Source organism: Rhamphochromis sp. 'chilingali', assembly GCF_963969265.1.
Source record: "Rhamphochromis sp. 'chilingali' genome assembly, chromosome: 6".
NCBI classification, from domain to species: Eukaryota; Metazoa; Chordata; class Actinopteri; order Cichliformes; family Cichlidae; genus Rhamphochromis; species Rhamphochromis sp. 'chilingali'.
This window is the reverse complement of record NC_137933.1, coordinates 29385346-29406071: the sequence shown is the minus strand read 5'-3', so window position 1 is coordinate 29406071 and position 20726 is coordinate 29385346. Positions and strand designations below refer to the sequence as shown.

At 39.9% G+C, this 20726-nt stretch overlaps 1 protein-coding gene across 2 annotated transcripts; it reads right to left on the bottom strand.

Annotated features, from left to right (window-relative positions):
* Positions 1-1631: 1631 nt before the first annotated feature.
* On the bottom strand, positions 1632-19346 carry LOC308398974 (AN1-type zinc finger protein 3-like). Of its 2 annotated transcripts, XM_080885872.1 has the most exons (6): positions 18964-19345; positions 14289-14329; positions 14022-14195; positions 8452-8517; positions 6178-6375; positions 1632-3668 (listed from the first exon to the last, which is right to left on the bottom strand). In XM_080885872.1, exons 1-6 carry the CDS (start codon positions 19044-19046, stop codon positions 3514-3516), a joined length of 717 nt encoding a protein of 238 aa, XP_080741998.1. In that variant the 5' UTR covers positions 19047-19345; the 3' UTR covers positions 1632-3513. The 2 variants fall into 2 exon arrangements, with proteins under 2 accessions (XP_080741998.1, XP_080741999.1); XM_080885873.1 differs by lacking the exon at positions 8452-8517 and having other exon boundaries at positions 18964-19346.
* Positions 19347-20726: the final 1380 nt, after the last annotated feature.

The window sequence follows — 20726 nt, the reverse complement described above, 5'->3', positions numbered from 1 at the left end:
AATTACAGACATGCTTTCACACCAATGAGTGCTCATCAAATGTAATCAGACTAATAAGTGACTTTACAATTATATTGAATAACCAGCTCTGCCTGGAAAACAGCTTCATCGGACATTAAATTCATTATCCTTTATTGCATTTACTGTATATCTGAGATTATTCTTTCACTAAACTCTTATTCAAACTGGTGCCTGCTCTTTAAAGCAGGAAGAAACACGTCAGCGCTTTCCTAACTTGTGAGTGCTTCTGAGACACATAGAGAAAGTGATATCAGTCGAAACATAAAGACACAGGGAGAGGCGTGGAGAGCAAGCATTTAACAAGGCAATAGTCAATACAAGGATGGTGTATATAACAGTTGGAAGCCAATGAAGGTGGAAAGAACTGCAGGCTTCCTTGTTTGGTGAGCTGTAAGGAGATTACTTACCACCGGCCACAACATCTTATCCTCTAAATCCCTCTCTAACACCAGGCAGCCTGCAGCGAATACAGATTTTATGCTCCTTGTTGCCACCCGATCCAGGAACTTTTTCTATCTAGGGTGCAGGATATAATCAGCACAATATAAAACAAGAAGAAAAGTATAGACCCTGCCAAACTTTAATAAAAAATAAAAATACATAAATATATAACCAGGCTTTGGGGGGGCTTAAAAGATTACAAATCAAAACAATGTACTTGAGCCAAATCCAAAATAATGACAAGTAGCAAAATAACTATTAACTTAAGGCTCTTGCAATACAGAACTGAATGTAAAATTAACATGTTGCAATGCTAAAGATGAGGTAAACTGCAAGTGATTTATAAAGTTTTTAAGCAGGTTTTTTTTTTTTTTTTTTTTAAGTTTCACTTACAGAGAAGAAACTCCTCACACCTACTTCACATTAGATGCTATCTCACATAGTTTTGACTCCCTTTGAGTGAGAGCAGGATAAGAGATTACACTCAGGCTGGCAGGTGACCAACTTGAACATCTGAAGATTTGTTTTGATCATAGCGGCATGTTTTCTTTTTCTTAAACTACATTAATTAGTTCAGCCAACCCACAAGACTCACCGCTGCCGTCAGAGGCCTCTTTAGTTAAAATTCTCCATTAGCCACACACAAACGAATGTGTGTAGATCTATAGCAGCTCTCTGTCAGCAGTAAACAGATATTTATAGTATAAAAACTAGCAGCAGTATATTTTCTTGGGACACATTGGCCTCCTTAATACCAACAGAGCATTGTCTAAATGCCACAGCGGTGCTGCTGAACATGTCCGTTCCTTGTTTTCCTCTGCTGGTTGTTTCCAGCAGGATAAAAACACCAAAGCTCAAATAATTTCAAACTGGTTTCTTTAACATGACAGTTCACTGTACTCGAATGGCCTCAACAGTCATCAGATCTCAATCCAATAGAGCACTGTAGGGATGCAGTGTAACCAGAGATTTGCATCTTGTATGCCGAGTGAACAAATCTGCAGCAACAGCGTGATGCCATCATGCCAAAATGGAATAAAGTCTCTGAGGAATGTTTCCAGCATCTTGTTGAATTTATGGCACAAAGCATTAAGGTAGTTCTGAAGGCAAAAAGGCAAGATGTACCTGATATATAACACTCCTAAGCCAGTAAAGACACCAAAGATTGATTTATTTTTGTCTAATCCAGTTTATTCTTCTTCAATAAAACAAAAAAGGGTGAAGAGGAGAAGCAAGCGGTAAAGCAAAAGAAAAATTATAGAATTTTACACAAGTGACCTTCTCACTTGATATCTTAACAACCAAAAGAAAATTCAGCTCTAAACTTCGATGTAAGTTTGAAATGCAAAATGTTAACAAGGTTAAATAAGTTTTTTATTTAGGATACCAAATATTCATTCATTACGCATTCTCTTTTCATTTTTTCTACACTCCATCTGGAAAACCTTTGGAAGGTAATTATTTACTGAATTTAACTTTCAGCACACTGACTCCAGCCCTATGCCCTCCATCTACAGCGCAACAAGAAATAGGGATAACGAATTAAACGAGAGAAAATAGAGCAATCAATACAGGGAAAGATGAGAAAACCAAAGAGAAGCACAGGAAGAGGAGAACGCATGTGATCTCATCATGCTAGCTAGAAATCGCAACTTATAGTAAGGGATATTAAAGTACTGGTAAAAAGGAATCAAATACGCCCATACAAAATCTTGCTTCAAAGCTGGGAACAAAGATAACTAAAAAACATGATGAGACCCAGACTGCCATCAGAAACTGCTACTGCAGCTTCAGATCAAATTATGTATACAGCAACGTTAGATTTTACCTGTTTGTGCTCAATGTGAACAACAGCTGAGCGCATAAAATATCACCAGAGTCAAACTGTGTATGATAGCAAAAGTACAGTAATGTGTAGCAATGCAGGTCCAAGTCCAAATCATAAGAACGCTTTATCCCTCACATCCTGTAAATTTTGTCGTGCTGAAGTTTGTACACATCCTGAAAAAGATTATGGATGTGAAGAGGAAATGTCTTTATGTGAAAGGTTTGCACATAATAAAGAGATAAGAGAGACAAAAAGAGGAAGACAAAATCTTCAAGTCTTCCTCAGTCACATCCTGACACTGAAGACAGGTCTCAGTTATTCAAGGACAAACGGTTTACGGTTCCCACCACCACTGTGTGTGTCTGAGTCCAAGACAGCCTGCAAGTTCTGAATATATGGACTTAGACTTCCACCAACAGTTTTATCATCCACAGTGGCAGAAACAGCCTCACAGAATCCTAAATGAATGGAGAAAATTGTGTTGTGTAGAGTAGGAGAGAAGGATGGAAGTTGATGGGAGGAGGGAAGACTGAGCTTCAGTATCCTGAGGTGGATGATTTTAACAGGTGTTTGTGTTTCTAGAGGTTAAGGGTTATGGGTGATCGATGGCCAGGGGGGGTAAGACACTGAATTAAACTGAGGCTCGCTTGCTCGTTTGTTTCACAAAGTCCATGCTTGGCGCAGAGTACAAAGCAGCTCTGGTCTGATTTTGAGGTAAAGAGCACAGTCTATAAACAGCGCCAAAGCCAAGGAGTACATGAAAGATAACCTTTTCTTTCTCCTCCTCCTCCTCAGTTTCTTCCTTTCCTTTTCTGAGGTAAAGAGTAAAGTCTGGCTTCCAAGAAATACACTTGTATAAAGCATTGCATTTCTTGTCTTATTCATGTCATCTTACTTGATTCATTTTTATGAAGTCGAGAGTTTGCAACAAAAGGGAACAAACTGTATATTTCCTTTGCTCTTTATTGTTTTGTCTTTCCTTGGTTTGGTTTTTTCCAAAAGGCAGCAGGGATATAATCAAGCCAACAAAAGCAGAAAACAACCAAGATAGGCGATAGTGGAATTCAAAAAGAGCAAGCATAGTTTTAAGAGAAAAAAGGTGGAGGTTTGTATCTCCACTCTCACAAAAAAAAAAAAAAAAAAAAAGCAAAAATCTCGAGGAAAAAAAAAAAAAGACAAGAAAATAATATCCCTGTTAAAGATTCTTCTGAGGGAACGACTATTCAAGAGCACTCTTCCCCGATGCGCTGGCATGAGCGGCCCACCTTGCGGTCTAGCTTAACCATTTTGAGGACGGCGTCCTGACGTCCACGGCCCATGTGGTCAAACAGACACTCGTGCTGCTCTGGAAGCCGATGGAGCATACAGAAGACATAACCTAAAGGACGGGTTTGGGGTTGTGGATAAAAGAGACAAGGAGGGATTAATTTGTTGCCTTAAGTAAATGCACAAATATTGCAGTTGTAACTGTACACACCGCAGTTAATACATGAACTAAAGAAAAAAGATATGGCTACATAAAGCACACCTAAAACAATTTAACGAGAAATAAAATCAAAAGAGTAGCATTACTTTTAGATGCCAGTAAAGGTCGATAAACATTTAGTCTTTAGATATACTTTTTAAATGGTCAAGGGCAGATAACATGTAGTACTTGCCACAGTGCCTGTGTGTCAAAGAAGACATTCTACTTGATCGCTTCCTCTTTCAATGCTTTTCCGTTTTTCAGTAGATAGTGTTTCCTCCCTCTAACTACTGTAGCACTTTCAACAAAAAGCCCTGCCAATGGTGGAGGCTCGTTAAGCTCAGGGAAGCTCGTTAGCTTTCATCATCTTAAATTCATTCATTAATACACATAATAACGCTACTGGCATTTAATAAGTAGTGATTAAAGGCCCAGTTTAACATCTGGTTTCTAGGCAATTAAAACCTATACAATTACAGCACACGCGAGTGGATTAGAAGGGAGGAAAGTTGTGTCACGTTGGACAGAATATTCCCCCTATTAGAAACCACAAATCAAAAATTTTGTCCTCTGCTCACTGCTGGTATTTTCTAACAAAATGGTGAACTGAGTTCTTCTGTAAAATTAATGAACTGGGAAGAGACGTTGTGACTTGAGAATGTATTTTGTGATGCAAAAAACAATCTGTGAGTATACTGTAAGTTTCAAAGATTTTACAGCTAAAATCCAACATGTCTAAAATATTTATTTTACGTAGAGGCAAAAATGAATAAAGGATGAGGAAGAGCTGATGTGTGCACACACGCTGTAAAGGAAACCCTTACAGTTATATGCCTGGAAAATGTCAGACTGCAAGTATAATAACAGCTTGTGTGTCTGGACCTGTCAATCCCTACTTCTGTACACCAAAAACAGACCTGGCTGCACTGCCTCTTTACCAAGGCCCAAACTGTCTCTTGCACCTGCAGCATACCACCCTTGGTTAGAAACATAGCAGATGAAGACCTTCACCTCTGGGGTTCTTCTCTGGATAACATCTATGCCTTGGTCTTGGGTGCTTCGTCCTAATCTAACCTCTAAATCTAATTGCCAGTGAGTGAGTCACCAGTTATTGTATGGCAGACATTAATTAATAGGCTAATTATTTACAAAGTGTTTTTTCATTGTCCCCATTGCTTTACAACATGCAGCCGGCTAGCAAGGTCAAACAAACTGCAGCCACTGTGTGATTAAACCGTGTTGTATGCCCAGATTAATAATTACTTAAACCAAAGCTTACTGTCATGTTTTGAAGTAAGGTCAGAAGGCCAACAAGAAATCAAGTTTTAAGGTTGTAGTACTCCCTGTTCTCATCGTCTGTTGATTGTCTTTCTGACTTTAGAAGAATTTTACATTTTAGCCACACATATAATTGAGAGAGATTTCGCATTTTCCCCATTATGGGAAAAATCACAGAAGTAATGTTTAGAAATTAGCAGGACCACTGTTATTAGGTTAAAAGGAAATGCTTTGGTTCCTTCATCTGTTAGGTCTCCACATTAAAAGATATGATATAATTAGCTGTTCAATTCCAGTGCCTCCACTCTGTGTTATATTAATACCTAGTACGATAAATAGCAACTGTGTAAAAGCAGAAAACTACTGAGACTAACAGCATCGGATCAGATTCACTACTTGAGCTATTTTTTCACCCCAATACAATCTGAAAAGCATTCATCCTTTCAGCTCATTATCAGACCTTCTTGGCTTACACTGTGGAACATTCTGCAGAACCATTAGCAAAGTAATCTGCAATTACTGCAACAGTCAGAAATCACTGTAATTGCCACCATTTTCCCTTTCAATCTGTAAAAAGCATGTTTTCATAGTAAGCACTGGACTATTAAGGATGGATAGCCCGTGTATTAAGCAGCACCTGGTGGAAAAAAAAAGGCAAGTCAATTTCCAATTTAGAAATTATTGCATTGGTTTAAGCAGATTGGTCTTTAAGTAGTGAAGAGCTCTGACTTTTCAAGTACTTTAATTTGTATGCAAACAAGTTGATTAGCAAGCCAAGTATTGGTTTGAACTACATTAGTGTTTGTGGTAATTGGCTTATGTTTTATGTGCAATGTGAAACATTGAGGCTTTCCTGTAATGGTCCCTCAAGGCTTGCAAAATATATATATATATTTTTTTCAACACACAAAGAAATGTCCAGGTAACGGTGCTGTGCTGGACACATAATTCACAAAACTATTATTAAGCTAACCGAAGTGTACTTATGTATGTATCTGCATATTAACATAAGGTAATAACATGGTCTAAGGTGATATCTTTAAGTTAACAGTATTATGCATGTACTTAATGATAATGCTCCTTTGCGTAAGTGTTCATGTGATGCGTATGTTAATACTGTACATATGAAAATGTGTCATCATACCACAGCGACAGGAACCCAGCTCTTGCTGTACCAGCTCCAGTTTGGTTTGGCAGCGATGGCAACGCTTACGGCTCCGCTGTTTAGAGCCACTGCGAGACGAGGATGAAGACGATGATGATGATGAAGACTCCTCACCCTCTGGGATCCCACCTACTCTCGCTCGCTTCTCAGGTGAAACATCACTTTCTGAATCTGAGGCTTAGAAGAGAGAGAAAAATAAGTTAAAAAAAAAAAAAAAACAACAACATTTGGCTACAACTGTTTTGCTTAATTGTTGTTTTTTGTTGTTGTTTTTAGATCAGGCATTGCCAGTTAGAGCCCTGCAACAAAGGAACTGAACTTAAACTCAGCTTTTCATTTTTCTTTCAAACCCACTTTCACATTTTCATTCTTAATTTATTTGTTTATTTTACTTGTTACTAAGACTGTTGTTGTTGCTTTAGTATGTATTTTGTAGCCATGTTTTAAATGGTGCTAAACAAATAAAATTTATACATCTAAGAAAAATAGTTCCTAGAGATTCTCTTAATGCAATGAAACACTGAAAGTCTGGAACTACATTAAGCTGACTTTCAGCAAAATGACTAGCAATATTGTAATAGCTTAAGAGTATTTTGCATCTTTTTTCTGCTTCTATTGAGTTAAATCAGACTAGACTGTGATTACATTACATGTAAAAATTCATTCAATGAAAATTAATCTGTTTTGTACGGCAGACACAAAAATGCAAAGTGTAACAAATTTAAAATGGTTTGATACAATAAATCTAAAGCAACTGAAGCCAAAATTCTTCTTTACTTTTTATTACCATGGAATAAACAATACAAAACCTGAGGAACCTAAGAAAAACTCCAATACACCATTGTCAGAATTGGTCTATTCTGTAACTGGGATTGCACAGACGATGGCAAACTGGAACTAAACTCTTCTTTGTGATAAATTTTTAAAAAAAAAAAGAAAAAAAAAAAGGAAGAGCGAGATTGATAGTACTCCTGCATTAAATTATGTGCAGCCCAGCACCTGAGACAGCAAGAGAATGTAGCAAGGTTTCACTGGTTGGCTAGAATTTCAACTCAGCTTTTCTCATCAATCCTGCAGACTTTTTCACTGGCCTGGCCGAAATGCAGATCAGCGCTCAATAAATCTCTGAGAACTAGGCCAAGCTGAACAGTTAGATCCCCTCCTAGTCTGCTCCATCGATCCCTTTGTGTGTATGTGTGTCTGCACATGTGCAATTGCATGTTGTGGAAAAAAAATTCATTCTTGCCTGCTTTTTGTTATCCTAGAAGATCTCGGCACCCAATTTAGCAAGCTGTAACATCAAATTTAAATGTAAGTGAACAACTATAAGTTAAAGGAGGAAAATATGTGAAGGCAGGGCATTTGCACTGTAAACTGATGAGCGGTTGGTTGACTTAATGTCGTTTTAATTCAAGATTAAATATTGTACAAAAGGTAAAGTCAAAGTGTATCAAATGTCTAAAATGAAATACAGATGGCCCCAATTTAGAGAGATTGTAAAAAGTGAAATGTCAACTCAACCAACAGTAAAAGGTTTAAATGACGCTGTGTGAGTATGTGTATTACTAGACATGATCCTGCTTTTTTAGACAAGGGATCAGTATGTTCACACACCTTTACTGAGCCTATCCTACTCTGTACTAGACATTGTCGTGTGTGAGTGTGCCCGCATGAGTTTAGCAAGTTGTGCCACCTAATGGTGAAAGAACAATAAAAGCAATCTGCAATAGGAAATAGTCTGGCTGTTTTATAGACCTCATTCAGTAGATTCCCATTAGTGCTAATGATAATGCTGTCCTTCACAGATCCACATGTGGTGTGCCACTGTGACCCATTTCCTCTTCATTAATCAAAATCTATGTTTTTAATCTATAGAATCAAATGAAGATGCTGCTAACCATGAAGCTACAATTCTCTTTCTATGTGACTTTTGCCATTTAAATCTCCATACTGCATGTCGATGTTATCATTCCGCGCAACAACTACATGTGGATATACTGCATATTCATGGTGTTCATTTACTCTAGTACAGCATGATTGGCTTTACATTTGCCTTGGCACATTCTGTTGCATCAGTAATATCCTGCTGTCCGCTACTTGTCCTGGAAGAACCATTAACCCAGCCATGTTGGATCAGTTATATGCTATTGACGCTAATGGGTCCTCCAATTTGAACTTTCTAAGTGCACATGACTAAAACATACAAACAAAATGCAACAGTGCATATTGTAGTAGTATAGAACTGAGGTATACCTGACTCAAATGTACGTTTTGTCGGAGTGGAGAATGAACCCAAGACTGTGTCGTTGCTGGATGCTCCTGAGGCAGAAATTAGTTTTTAGAAAAAAGAAGAAAAAAAAAAAGAAGGGAAAGGGATCAAAATGAGTAAAAGAACCAAAGAGGAAGGAAAAGAAGATTAGTTTCTTACTTTAATGTGATTTTTCAACTGAAAAAATTAATTATTTAGCAATTTTAAAAAAAATGTAAAAAAAAAAAATCTGCAATTAAAGATCAAAATTACTAATTGTATAAATATCTCAAGCCCTTTAGACATGTAAATGAAATTTTAAACTGTATTAGATTGACAGACTAGGTGATGTGTTACAGGGACACTGTTAGGCCCAGAGTTTAAAACCCTAAGAGGCTGAGGACAAAAGCTGTCGAGGAATCTGCTGGTGGTTGCCCAGATACTCGGGTACCATCTTCAATATGGAAGCAGGATGAAAAGACTGTGACTGAGGCGTGCGAAATCCTTTATTATGCAATGAGGGGTTTTTTTCCCTCCTTGCAGCAACTATGATAGATATCTGTGAAGGAAAGGCCGCAGTGTGCATGTGTACAGGCTGGAGCCAGCCAAGAGGCAGTGTGGCTGTGGGTGGTAAAAAGGTGGTAAAAAGATAAAGAGTTGCACCAAATGTGTTATATGATCCACCTGTTCCTTATATAGTTTTAAAGGAGTTTGTAAAAAGTGTGTAACACTAGGAATGCAACATAGTCAAATATCTTGACTTTTTCAAGAATGGTGACATTAAACACTTTCCTAGCTAGTAATGTGGTATTATTTACTCAGTCTAAGCAATATGATTCTATGATTACATCCAAATGATTTTCTGCTGTGGAGCCAAATATTTGAGCATCAGTTTCAGGCATTAAATTGAAGTACTTTCAGTCACTGGTCAGACAAGTATAATTTGTTAGTGGCAGATAAAGAATCAAAACCAGGAGTTTGTGAAGCTTTAAATAGCCAGATCGAAGAGTTATATGTACATGCTACATGTACAAATCTTTAAAAAAAAAAAGTGTGTGTGTATGTGTGTGTATATATATATATACACACTGAACAAAAATATAAACGCAACACTTTTGTTTTTGCTCCCATTCCCCATGGGATGGACGTAGAGACCTAAAATTCATTCCAGATACACAATATAACCATCCCTCCCAAACAGTGGTCACAAATCAGTCCAAATGTGTGGTAGTGGGCACATCTGCTATATTGAGATAATCCATCCCACCTCACAGGTGTGCCACATCAGGATGCTGATCTGACATCATGAGTAGTGCACAGGTGTACCTCAGACTGCCCACAACAAAAGGCCACCCTGGAATGTGCAGTTTTTTGCGCTATTGGGGGTCTGGGGACCCAGAACCGGTCAGTATCTGGTGTGACCACCATTTGCCTCATGCAGTGCAACACATCGTCGCATGGAGTCTATCAGATTGTCAATTGTGGCCTGTGGAATGTTGGTCCACTCCACTTCAATGGCTGTGCGAGGTTGTTGGATATTCGTGGGAACTGGTACACGCTGTCGTATACGCCGGTCAAGCACATCCCGAACATGCTCAATGGGTGACATGTCCGGTGAGTATGCTGGCCATGCAAGAACTGGGACATTCTCAGCTGCCATCTGCCCTGAACAATGTGAACCATGATTCATCCGTGAAGCGCACACCTCTCCAACGTGCCAGACGCCATCGAATGTGAGCATTTGCCCACACAAGTCTGTTACGGCGACGAGCTGGAGTCAGGTCAAGACCCCGATGAGGACGACGGGCATGCAGTTGAGCATCCCTGAGACGGTTTCTGACAGTTTGTGCAGAAATTGTTTGGTTGTGCAAACCAATTGTTCCAGCAGCTGTCTGGGTGGCTGGTCTCAGACGATCTTGGAGGTGAACCTGCTGGATGTGGAGGTCCTGGGCTGGTGTGGTTACACGAGGTCTGCGGTTGTGAGGCCGGTTGGATGCGCTGCCATATTCTCGGAAAAGCCTGTGGAGACGGCTTATGGTTGAGAAATGAACATTCAATGCACGGGCGACAGATCTGGTTGACATTCCTGCTGTCAGCATGCCAATTGCACGCTCCCTCATTGCTTGTGGCATCTGTGGCATTTTGCTGTGAGACAAAACTGCACATTCCAGGGTGGCCTTTTGTTGTGGGCAGTCTGAGGTACACCTGTGCACTACTCATGATGTCAGATCAGCATCCTGATGTGGCACACCTGTGAGGTGGGATGGATTATTTCAATATAGCAGATGTGCCCACTACCACACATTTGGACTGATTTGTGACCACTGTTTGGGAGGGATGGTTATATTGTGTATCTGGAATGAATTTTAGGTCTCTACGTCCATCCCATGGGGAATGGGAGCAAAAACAAAAGTGTTGCGTTTATATTTTTGTTCAGTGTGTGTGTATATATATATCTATAAATAAAAAATAACAAACAAATAAAAAATAACAAAACACCCAGCTCGCCCCTGCGGGCGGTTTATCCTTCAAGCTCGGGTCCTCTACCAGAGGCCTGGGAGCTTCAGGGTCCTGCGCAGTATCTTAGCTGTTCCCAGGACTGCGCTCTTCTGGACAGAGATCTCCAATGATCTCCAATGCAAGCTAGCCACTCGCCTAGCTTGGGAGTCACCGCACCTAGTGCTCCGATTACCACGGGGACCACCGTCACCTTCACCCTCCACATCCTCTCGAGCTCTTCTCTGAGCCCTTGGTATTTCTCCAGCTTCTCGTATTCCTTCTTTCTGATGTTGCTGTCATTCGGAACCGCTACATCGATCACTACGGCCGTCTTCTTCTGTTTGTCTACCACCACTATGTCCGGTTGGTTAGCCACCACCATTTTGTCCGTCTGTATCTGGAAGTCCCACAGGATCTTAGCTCTGTCATTCTCCACCACCCTTTGGGGCTTCTCCCATTTTGACCTCGGAACTTCCAGGCCATATTCGGCACAGATGTTTCTGTATACTATGCCGGCCACTTGGTTATGGCGTTCCATGTATGCCCTGCCTGCTAGCATCTTGCACCCTGCTGTTATGTGCTGGATTGTCTCAGGGGCATCTTTACACAGCCTGCACCTGGGGTCTTGCCTGTCTCGTTTACTCTTGGCATACAGCTTGATGTCATCCATGTACAGGAGGTGGCTGACAACTGCTCCATTCCATAGTCTGTATCCGTAGCCAGTCTTGTTAATGATCTCACTGAGGGGGTTCAGGCCTATGCAGAACAACAGTGGGGACAGCATCTCCTTGGTAGATCCCGCACTTGATGGTGACTTGTGCTATGGGCTTGGAGCTGGCTTCTAGTGTTGTACACCACATACCCATTGAGTTCCCGATGAAGGCTCTCAGGGTCCTGTTGATCTTGTACAATTCTAGGCATTCCAGGATCCAGGTGTGGGGCATTGAGTCATAGGCCTTCTTGTAATCAATCCAGGCAGTGCACAGTTTGGTCAGTCTGGTCTTGCAGGCTCGGCTGACTGTTCTGTCTACCAGTAGCTGGTGTTTTGCGCCTCTGGTATTCTTGCCAATCCCTTTCTGTGCTCCGCTCACGTATTGACCCATGTGCCTGTTCATCTTAGCCGATATGATGCCTGACAGGAGTTTCCATGTAGTACTGAGGCAGGTTATTGGTCGGTAGTTGGAGGGGACCGGTCCCTTCTTGGGGTCCTTGGGGATCAGGACTGTCCGACCTTCGGTTAGCCATTCCAGGTGTCTCTCGTCAACTAGCAGCTGGTTCATTTGTGCTGCCAGACGCTCGTGGAGTGCAGTCAGCTTCTTCAGCCAGTAGGCGTGAACCATGTCAGGGCCTGGTGCTGTCCAACTCTTTATACTAGAAACCCTTGCTTGGATTTCTGCCACCGTGATGGTTACTGGACCCTGTTCAGGGAGGTTGCTATGGTCTGCCCTCAGATCCACTAGTCACTGAGCATTGCCGTTATGGGTTGTGTCCGTCTCCCATATGCTCTTCCAGTATTGCTCCGTCTCCAGCCTTGGTGGTGCTGTTCTCTTATTGTTCCCTTGCCACTGAGAGTACACCTTTGCTGGTTCAGTGGAAAACAGCTGGTTTATTCTCCTGCCTTCTATCTCTCTGGTGTACCTCCTCAAGCGGCTGGCCAAGGCTGTGAGTCTTTGCTTGGCAGTTTCCAAGGCCTCAGGTATGGACAGCTTGCTGTATTTTTTATGCACCTTCTTTGTCGCATCTTTCTGCAACTCCGTTAGTTGGCTAACCTCCCTCCGTGCTACTTTGATCTTGCCCTCTAGCCTCCTTCTCCATGGAGGGTACTGCCCCTTGTGGCTGTTCAACTTGTAGCCAAGCATCTCAATGATCACTGCTGCCATATTGTAGATCAGCTTGTTAGTCTCGGTAAGCGTGGCTGTAGGTAACATCCGTAGTGCTGCATTAACATCATCGAGCAGACCTTCTGGTACTTCCCGTAATCTTGGTAACCGGCTACGGGGGATCCAGGTTTCAAGCTTGGCCATGATCCTATCTTTCAGGTCAGTTCCTCTCGCACTCAACGATCCTTCTCCTGTCGTACTTGGGGCTTTGTACCCAATCTCGGGTGGGGGTGATGATATCTCCCCCCTGACCTGGCGTCCTGGCTCCCCCTTGCTGTAGCATTTATGTTGTACCTCATCAATCTCTAGCTGTGAGAGCAGTCCCTTCTTTTGAATGTTGGAACGCTGAGCTACTAGTTGTTTCGCCTTCATTGTGGATGTTGGGTATTGAAGAATCCATAGGTCCCTCATCCTATTCATGTAACCCCTTCCGCCAGGGTTACTTGCGTAGTAGCATTCCAACAACGCCCTGTTTTCGTCTCTTGCCCACCGATGCTTTCTTGTTCAAGTAGCCCACTTCTCGTCAGGGTGCCCTGGTTCCTCAACACTTGACGTGGACATTGTTGATCCGGGCGACGTCCGAGCCGGCATGTCTTCATATTTATCTGTCTCGCTCATGTCTGCGGTAGGCTCACTTAGCATAGGGGGTCTAGCCTTACAGTTTTGGTCTTTTATTATTTTAATAACATAATAAAAGACCAGGTTAGTGTGGCATTTTTTATACCATTTCTGCACATCCGTTTTGTAGCCACTTTATTTTTCTGTTATGAATTGGCCTCCACAAATAACCTTGTCACTGTATAGCAATGACTGATGCCCTGGCAATTGTAGGTGTCCTCTTAAAACCTTCACTTCTGAATAGATGCCCTTTCCTATCATTCTATCTGTGCCATGAGGACAAATATAGCCAGGACAGGGATACTGCAGCTGCTGCTTGAGCTGGCAGAATCTACTAACAGTGTTCCACAGAAAAATGCTCTCATCTAAAAGCTCTGGTTTTGACAACTCAATTTTATAAAGGCACACATTAACTCACTTCTAAATTTGAAATCTATGAATCATACATTGTTTCCATGTGTAGGGCGCACATTACAAATTACACACATTATATTACCAAGCCTTTAAGTTCATAATATTTTAAAGTGTAAATGTTCACAACCCACAGATCCAAAGGAAAAACTTGCTGATTGTCTTACCGTCCTGAACAGGTAGAGATGTCACTCCTATCTCTCCGGGCAAAGGGTCGTCTGATATGAGGGACTGACTAATGCTGTTGTTTGTTTCATTACAGAACATGTCTGCTTGACTGGTGTTAGAGTTTGAAGTGGCCTTTGGAGCACAGTCGTCGTTTGGCTGTTTCTTTTGAGTGTCTATGGAAACATGGACATGAGGACATTTTCTTTGTTTGGAGGTTTTAAGACAGAAAAATCAGTCAACAAACTCCCACTAAAACAATAACTTACCTGCAAAACATTTTGAGCAGAGATTCATGGTTTTGCTTGACCTGAGGAAAAGGAATGCGACGCAATTGTGTTAATAGAGCAGTCTGGGTGTTAAAAACAGTTTTGCAGTAAAAGGTATAAGATAAAACAGACAAGAGGCTAAGATAAAAGTGAGAGTGAGCGGTGAAATGTATCTTTTTGGCTATATTTTTGCTCATGTACACTTACAAAAACTTACAAAGACTATTTTTATTTATTTTTTTCTTTATTAAATCAATTTTAAACACATTTCATACAACTATCCAGTTTTCAAAACTCAAGAAAACAAACCTGTCACACATAGTGTCTGTACAATGTAAAATAAACTGATTTGTTGCAGTACAAACTAAAGTATGGATTATTGCTACAAATACAGGGCGTATCAAAAAGAATCTTCTGACTTCAAAGTACTTTAATTCTGCAGACGTTCACCAGTAACGATTGAAACACGTACTGTTAGAGAGAGGGGCTTTCTGAGTTTCATCTGGTTGCCAGTATATAGCATAACAGAATTATCTTTGAGTTTGATCAGTTTGATTGTACAGACATAAGTGCGTCTGGGGGGGACATATTGAGCAGCTGTGAATACAAAACATAGGTTTTGTATGTAAAACTTTATAGTCAGTCATGTATTTTAAAATGTACCACAAACTTTTATGTTCATTACCTAAAGAAATTGGATAATTCTTTTTGACACACACTGGACATGCCAGTCCTCCAACGTATTTACCAGAACAATCTGAACAGTCAATATAAGTACAGATTTACATTATGTTTCTGTGTTTTGGATTTAGATTCTGTCTCACTTTGATCACAAGGTTCTTAAAACTACTTTAAGATGAGCTGAACAAAAGTCAACTAGTTCCCTCTGATTGTTATGAAATTCCCCATAGTATGTTAATGGGGATACAGACTCAAAGCTAGTGGTTAGCAGTAAGGGTTAAAGTATCAGTGTGGTAGTTAGAGTTTTCTCAACATACTTTTCCTTCCTGAAGGAAATAAAGACTTTTGATATAAGTTATCTATTGTCATGGAGCCTTGCTGATTTCAGTGGCACAGCTCTTTCACAACAGATGGCTCTGGGTTTAGTCTGAGAAAGGCTCCTCTCATTTCCTCTGCAGCCTTCGTCCTTACTGTCTGTGCACTGAGCGTGACGGTCGCTGCTATCAGTCACATTCTATTTATTTTGGGCGCTCCACTGCACACCTTTGTCCTCATTTCTAAATGTGGGGTCAGCTGCAGTCAACCTGAGGGCTTTCTGTCAGTCTCCTGGTGTGTAGTCTCAGGTATAAAAGGGAAAGGATGAAGCAAGAAGTTAGGAAAGAGGAGAAACCTCATCATTACATGCAGGCAGGGAGGAAGCCAATGCTGGGTAAACATCAAGTCATATCCTCTTATCAACCTTACAATCAGAGGTAATCAAACTACAGATTCATTAAGGAAATTAAAAGGGTGAAGAAGGGTGAGAAAAACTATGCAGGAGAAAAAACAGCTCCATGGCTGTTAAGCTGACTGAAGCCTGAACAGAGTGCACACAACATGTCTATTTCATAGTTGGCCTACTGCTGTTACTAATGAGAATATCTGATTGGAACAGACAGGAAGACAGGCTCCACTGCCTTTGTGATTCAGCTTGAGTGACACAAAGGAGTGAGATATTGGAAGGGTGATAAATGTTTTGAAGAAATTAGTTTTTAACAATTTTTCTTGACATGAGCAGGTAAATGAAAGACAACATAAATACAGCTAGAACTCAGGTGATAGAAAGCAATCAAAGCATAGTATCACCAGTGCATGTGGCTCAATTACTTTTAAGATGATGGTATACCTTTACTGGGGGTAAAAAGTAACGGCAAAGGACTGAACTGTTTTAGTTTTATGTTACTGGGGAAGCAGACATACCATGCAGTTCTTCATGTGTGCTAGAAATACCTATTTTATTTCAGGTGATGTGTTTCTCAAAAGAAACTGTAAGGGTGGCACATTATCAAACAAACACCCAATTTTGAATTCAAACGGTAATCTTTAATACACTAAAATTGAAGGTCATACTTTGGAAAGAATAGCTCTTAGATTGCCTAAAGGATTTTTAATGTTTTGCTCAATGCTAATTTCCATAATTATGCTTTTTTTCCCTCCCCATCCTCTTACACACACAGAAAAATGCCTGGAGAGAACACTGACCTGAACAGTTTTAAAAAAACTAGCTTATTGACATTTCATAAAAGACAACTTAGCATTACCCTTACAACTTACACAGCTGAGCAGTCAACTGGAACATAGACGGATAAGCAGATCAGGTGGCTGCTTGCGAGTAGATCTCACAAATAGAAGAAAGTTAAATAGGAAGGGGCATTTGATGCTAAACTATAGAGTTTGGATGCATCATTGCTGACTTTTGTAACATCCTATTATAGTACCGAACAGCTTGTTCTCTGCTTTGGCTTTCTTTCTGAAAATGACACAATCTACAAACTACTGCGAGGCACACAATTAGTGCTTGTATTGATCCAAAATGTTTTGGTGTGGATAGCAATACAGAACAAGTTATTAAACTAAGTGACTGGGTAATTACTTGACTAATCCAGTCATTTTGCATAGCCTTGTCAACAGCGATCGCCATTTTCAGCATTATACATCTTTTCTGCTAATATGAAATCTTTAAAATGGGCTGGTGCTATCATGATTTTGCCATTCAGTACAAATAAAATGTTTTATATCCATGTGGGTACATGATGATATAAAATATGGATTCAATAAGTGAATTATTGTTTATGTGCAAGGCAACTTAAAAACTGCTTTCCCAAAACTGTTAAAATAAATGTGGCCAAGAAATGGTTGAAGTTCACTCTGTCATTGCAGCCACATTAAAATATGTTTTCTCACAGCCTAACTGCAAAATTCAGAAAATCATTCATTAGTAAAATAATAAAATAATCAGAAGGCACAAAATAAATGTGCCCTTTTTCGCACCTACTCACATACGGACTACAAGTGGAGGTCACGGAAATGGGTGAAGTGCTGACGACAACATGCTATGTTACCATAAATGTACTAAAAGCTTAAGTTAGCGTTGACTTATTCCTTGTCAGTTTAATTAAATACCTCGCACCTGACCTTCTCAAATTTGTCTGAGAAAAAAAAAAATAAAAACTTTGAACTTTTTAGAAAGAGCAAGTGTCTGATACTAATTGTGACAGTATTCACTTTCATTTACCCAATATGAACTTTTGGAATACTCATATTTATGTATGACAGCCAAATATTTTCAGAAGCAGTGCAAGACGTTTTCAATCAATTTATGCATCCTCACAGCCCAGCAAACAGTTATTTCTGGCCAAGATATGTGCCTGTGTCCTTGGTACCATTACAACGGATACCACCACTGGTAGCAGATAAGTTGTTGGAGGATGGCATAAAAAATGAGTCTAAATAAATAATACTAGCTATCCAAGTAACAGAACTTATGCAGTCCACACTCATAATTGTTTATACTTATTAACTTGTTTTTAAAGCAAATCTTTGGTCTACTTAAAACATTTAAAAATTAAAGACATTTGATGTACTAAAAAAATTAAATATTGAGCCATCATGCTTAGTTTGGTACTGTAACAAACCCATTTAAACGCTTCTCCAAAGGCCAAGGCGGTATGGATATGATTATTTGCGTGCCAACTCCACAGATATTTAAATACTTCATAAACTCTAGTCAGGTAGAAAAAACTGATGCCTTTGGTCATGGAAAACACATTCTCTGATGAGAGCTGGTGACTGACATTGCAGTGTCAAGTCAAGTCTTGTATTGTACATCATTTCCATACTAATCCAAAGGTTAGTGAATAAAGTGGCATTTTTGTAAAATATACACAAACGGAATGAGATACTTGTGAGTTCCAATAGTCTCATTTCACTTTGTGAGAACTAATTTTGGGGTCCTCTCTTGTCTGGCTAAGTGCTACATTTCTCTGATTTTTTACCACTGAGCTGAAAACTCAAGACTGCAAGTGTTTATAAATGCCTATCATAAATACGTCCACTAAAGTACAATATTTTGTATCCATTTTTTCCTAAAATACAACAATGTGGGCTACTTTTTAAAATTCGACATTTGAAGAACTAGCCAAAGAGTGATAACACTAATACATTTTTCAACCGGTCCATATTACAAAACCTAATTTGGGCTCATATGTGTTGCAAAGTTAACATATGCCTCAACACACATGAATCAAATTGTACACAGCAGGATTACTGCACAGTGCCAGTTTGTCTGTGCCACCCCGGCACATTCAGTTTAAAGTACCAGTTGCCCGTTTCTTTCTGCTAGAGTCTGGTTCATGGCGACACTTTGATGTCTCTAACTAACTGCTTCATGCATGAACTTAACACGTTAACTATCCAGTTGATTAACACTTTCACACCTGTCGCGTAACCTGGAAGGCTTACCCCAGATTCCCTACCCTGCTTCCTTCCTTTACAGGAGAAGGTTACCGAGGCCAACTGGTGTTAGCTAGTAGCTAATGCTACAAAACAATGGGGAGGGGGTAATAAGGAGAAAAGCAGCTCATCCCTGTTTGAGCTGCTAATGCTAGTGGCTATCGACTCTGCTAGCTACTGGCAGAGAAAGAAAGCGAGACGTTTGACAGGTTATTCTGCTTACCCCCAGAACCCACAGGGGCAGCGAGGGGGTATAACGTTAACGTTACTCGGAGGCTTGCTGCCCTCGCTCCCCGTGTCGCCCATGTCTGTCTCCCGTGTCAAGCTGTCGGTGTAGCAGGTGAATCCGTGGATGGAGTGAGGGCCTCGTATTTGCGTTTAGATCCCCTTGGCTTTGATAAGCATACAACCGTCACTCTGCCCAGATAATTCTTCCGAGTTTCAGTGTAGGGTGGACAATTTGACGACACAAGCAGCCACCTAGTCCGTCAAATTAAAGTAGTTGAAGTCGACGTTAAGACGCTGGGGCCGTCAAAGCCAGCAACGGACGGAACCACCGGGGATCCTGGGCCGATCAGCTGGAGTGAGGAACGAACCACTGGCAGAGAGGGGGAGGTGTGTGAGGAACACGAAAGACAAAAGTTAGATTGACGTGTTTGTACAAACTGTTAAGGGACACGGAATAACGACACAATAATTGTTAGCATTGTGTATACAGAAATAACATTTGAACTCGGTAAATGACTCATTTAAAATAATTCATTTTAGAAGCGTTATCATGGTATGATCCAGACAAAACCACAGTTAAAAAGCCCAGAGCTCTGAAAGTGTCTCTGAGAGTGTTTTGTTCACTTAAAAACAAAGTTATCCTCCCAGGATGTATCTTAGAAATGTAAAATGATGTGATAGGCTGTGACAGACCCTTTTCACTGGACATATTTTGACGCGTCTCGGTAGCAGTTAAAAAAACAAAACGAAACAAAACAAAGCCCCCAAAAACATGTAACAAAATTAAAACTGTAGTATGCATAGTTATTATAAAGGAATATTTAAAACACAAACAAAAACATCTGAATTTAAAAATCTAGATAGATAAAAAGATAGATAAGGCTTTATTTTTAAGATGTTAGAATAGCACAAAATGTAAGGAAAACGATAATAATAAAAAATAACTTAACTTCCCATAAGAGGTAAAAAGAAGCATGCGGTTATTTAATCCCACCCTTCGCCACTTTTAGCAAATAATAATCTCTATTATTAATTAATCTTCCTTATTTAGTAAATAATAATTATCTCTTTAACTTCCGGTTTGTGTCCTGTCCTATCATCAATCCTTATTTACATTTTGCTACATATATTAATATGTGAATCATATAAACGTAAATAGGAAACTGTCTTTTAATAAAGTATTTAGCAAACGAAACATGCCTATTGACCTTTTTTTGTTTATTTTTTTTCTCTGTTACATCACATGCAATGCTTTCTTATTTTAGGATAATAATATTGACATGATACATTGTGAGACATTTGGGTTTTTTTTATAAAGGGTGTCCAATTTAAGGAATAAGTACAATTATGTGTTTAGGTGGTTGAAGTATTGATGGAAACATGCAGTAGTTTAGTATTGGTTAAAATACCTATAAAGACAGTCATGATTTAACTGTTGTTTTAATAAAAAGCAAATATGCGAAAGAGGTGGAAAATCAACACCATAGCTCAACAGTGTTTCAATATCAGAATCTGACATTGTTTCAATGTCAGCAGTATTAGAAAATATAACGTTGAATCAACGTCAGGTTTCAACATTGATTCAACATCAAAACCCGACGTTGTTTCAACGTTAAAAAAGGGTGCAAGAGTGACGTCAGGTCAACGTCACACTTCAACGTTGATTCAATGACACAGCCTGATATTGACTCAACATTGTTTCAATGTTTCCTTGCTATCTGGGTTTGGTTTTGTAACCCTGTAACACATCAAGGGATA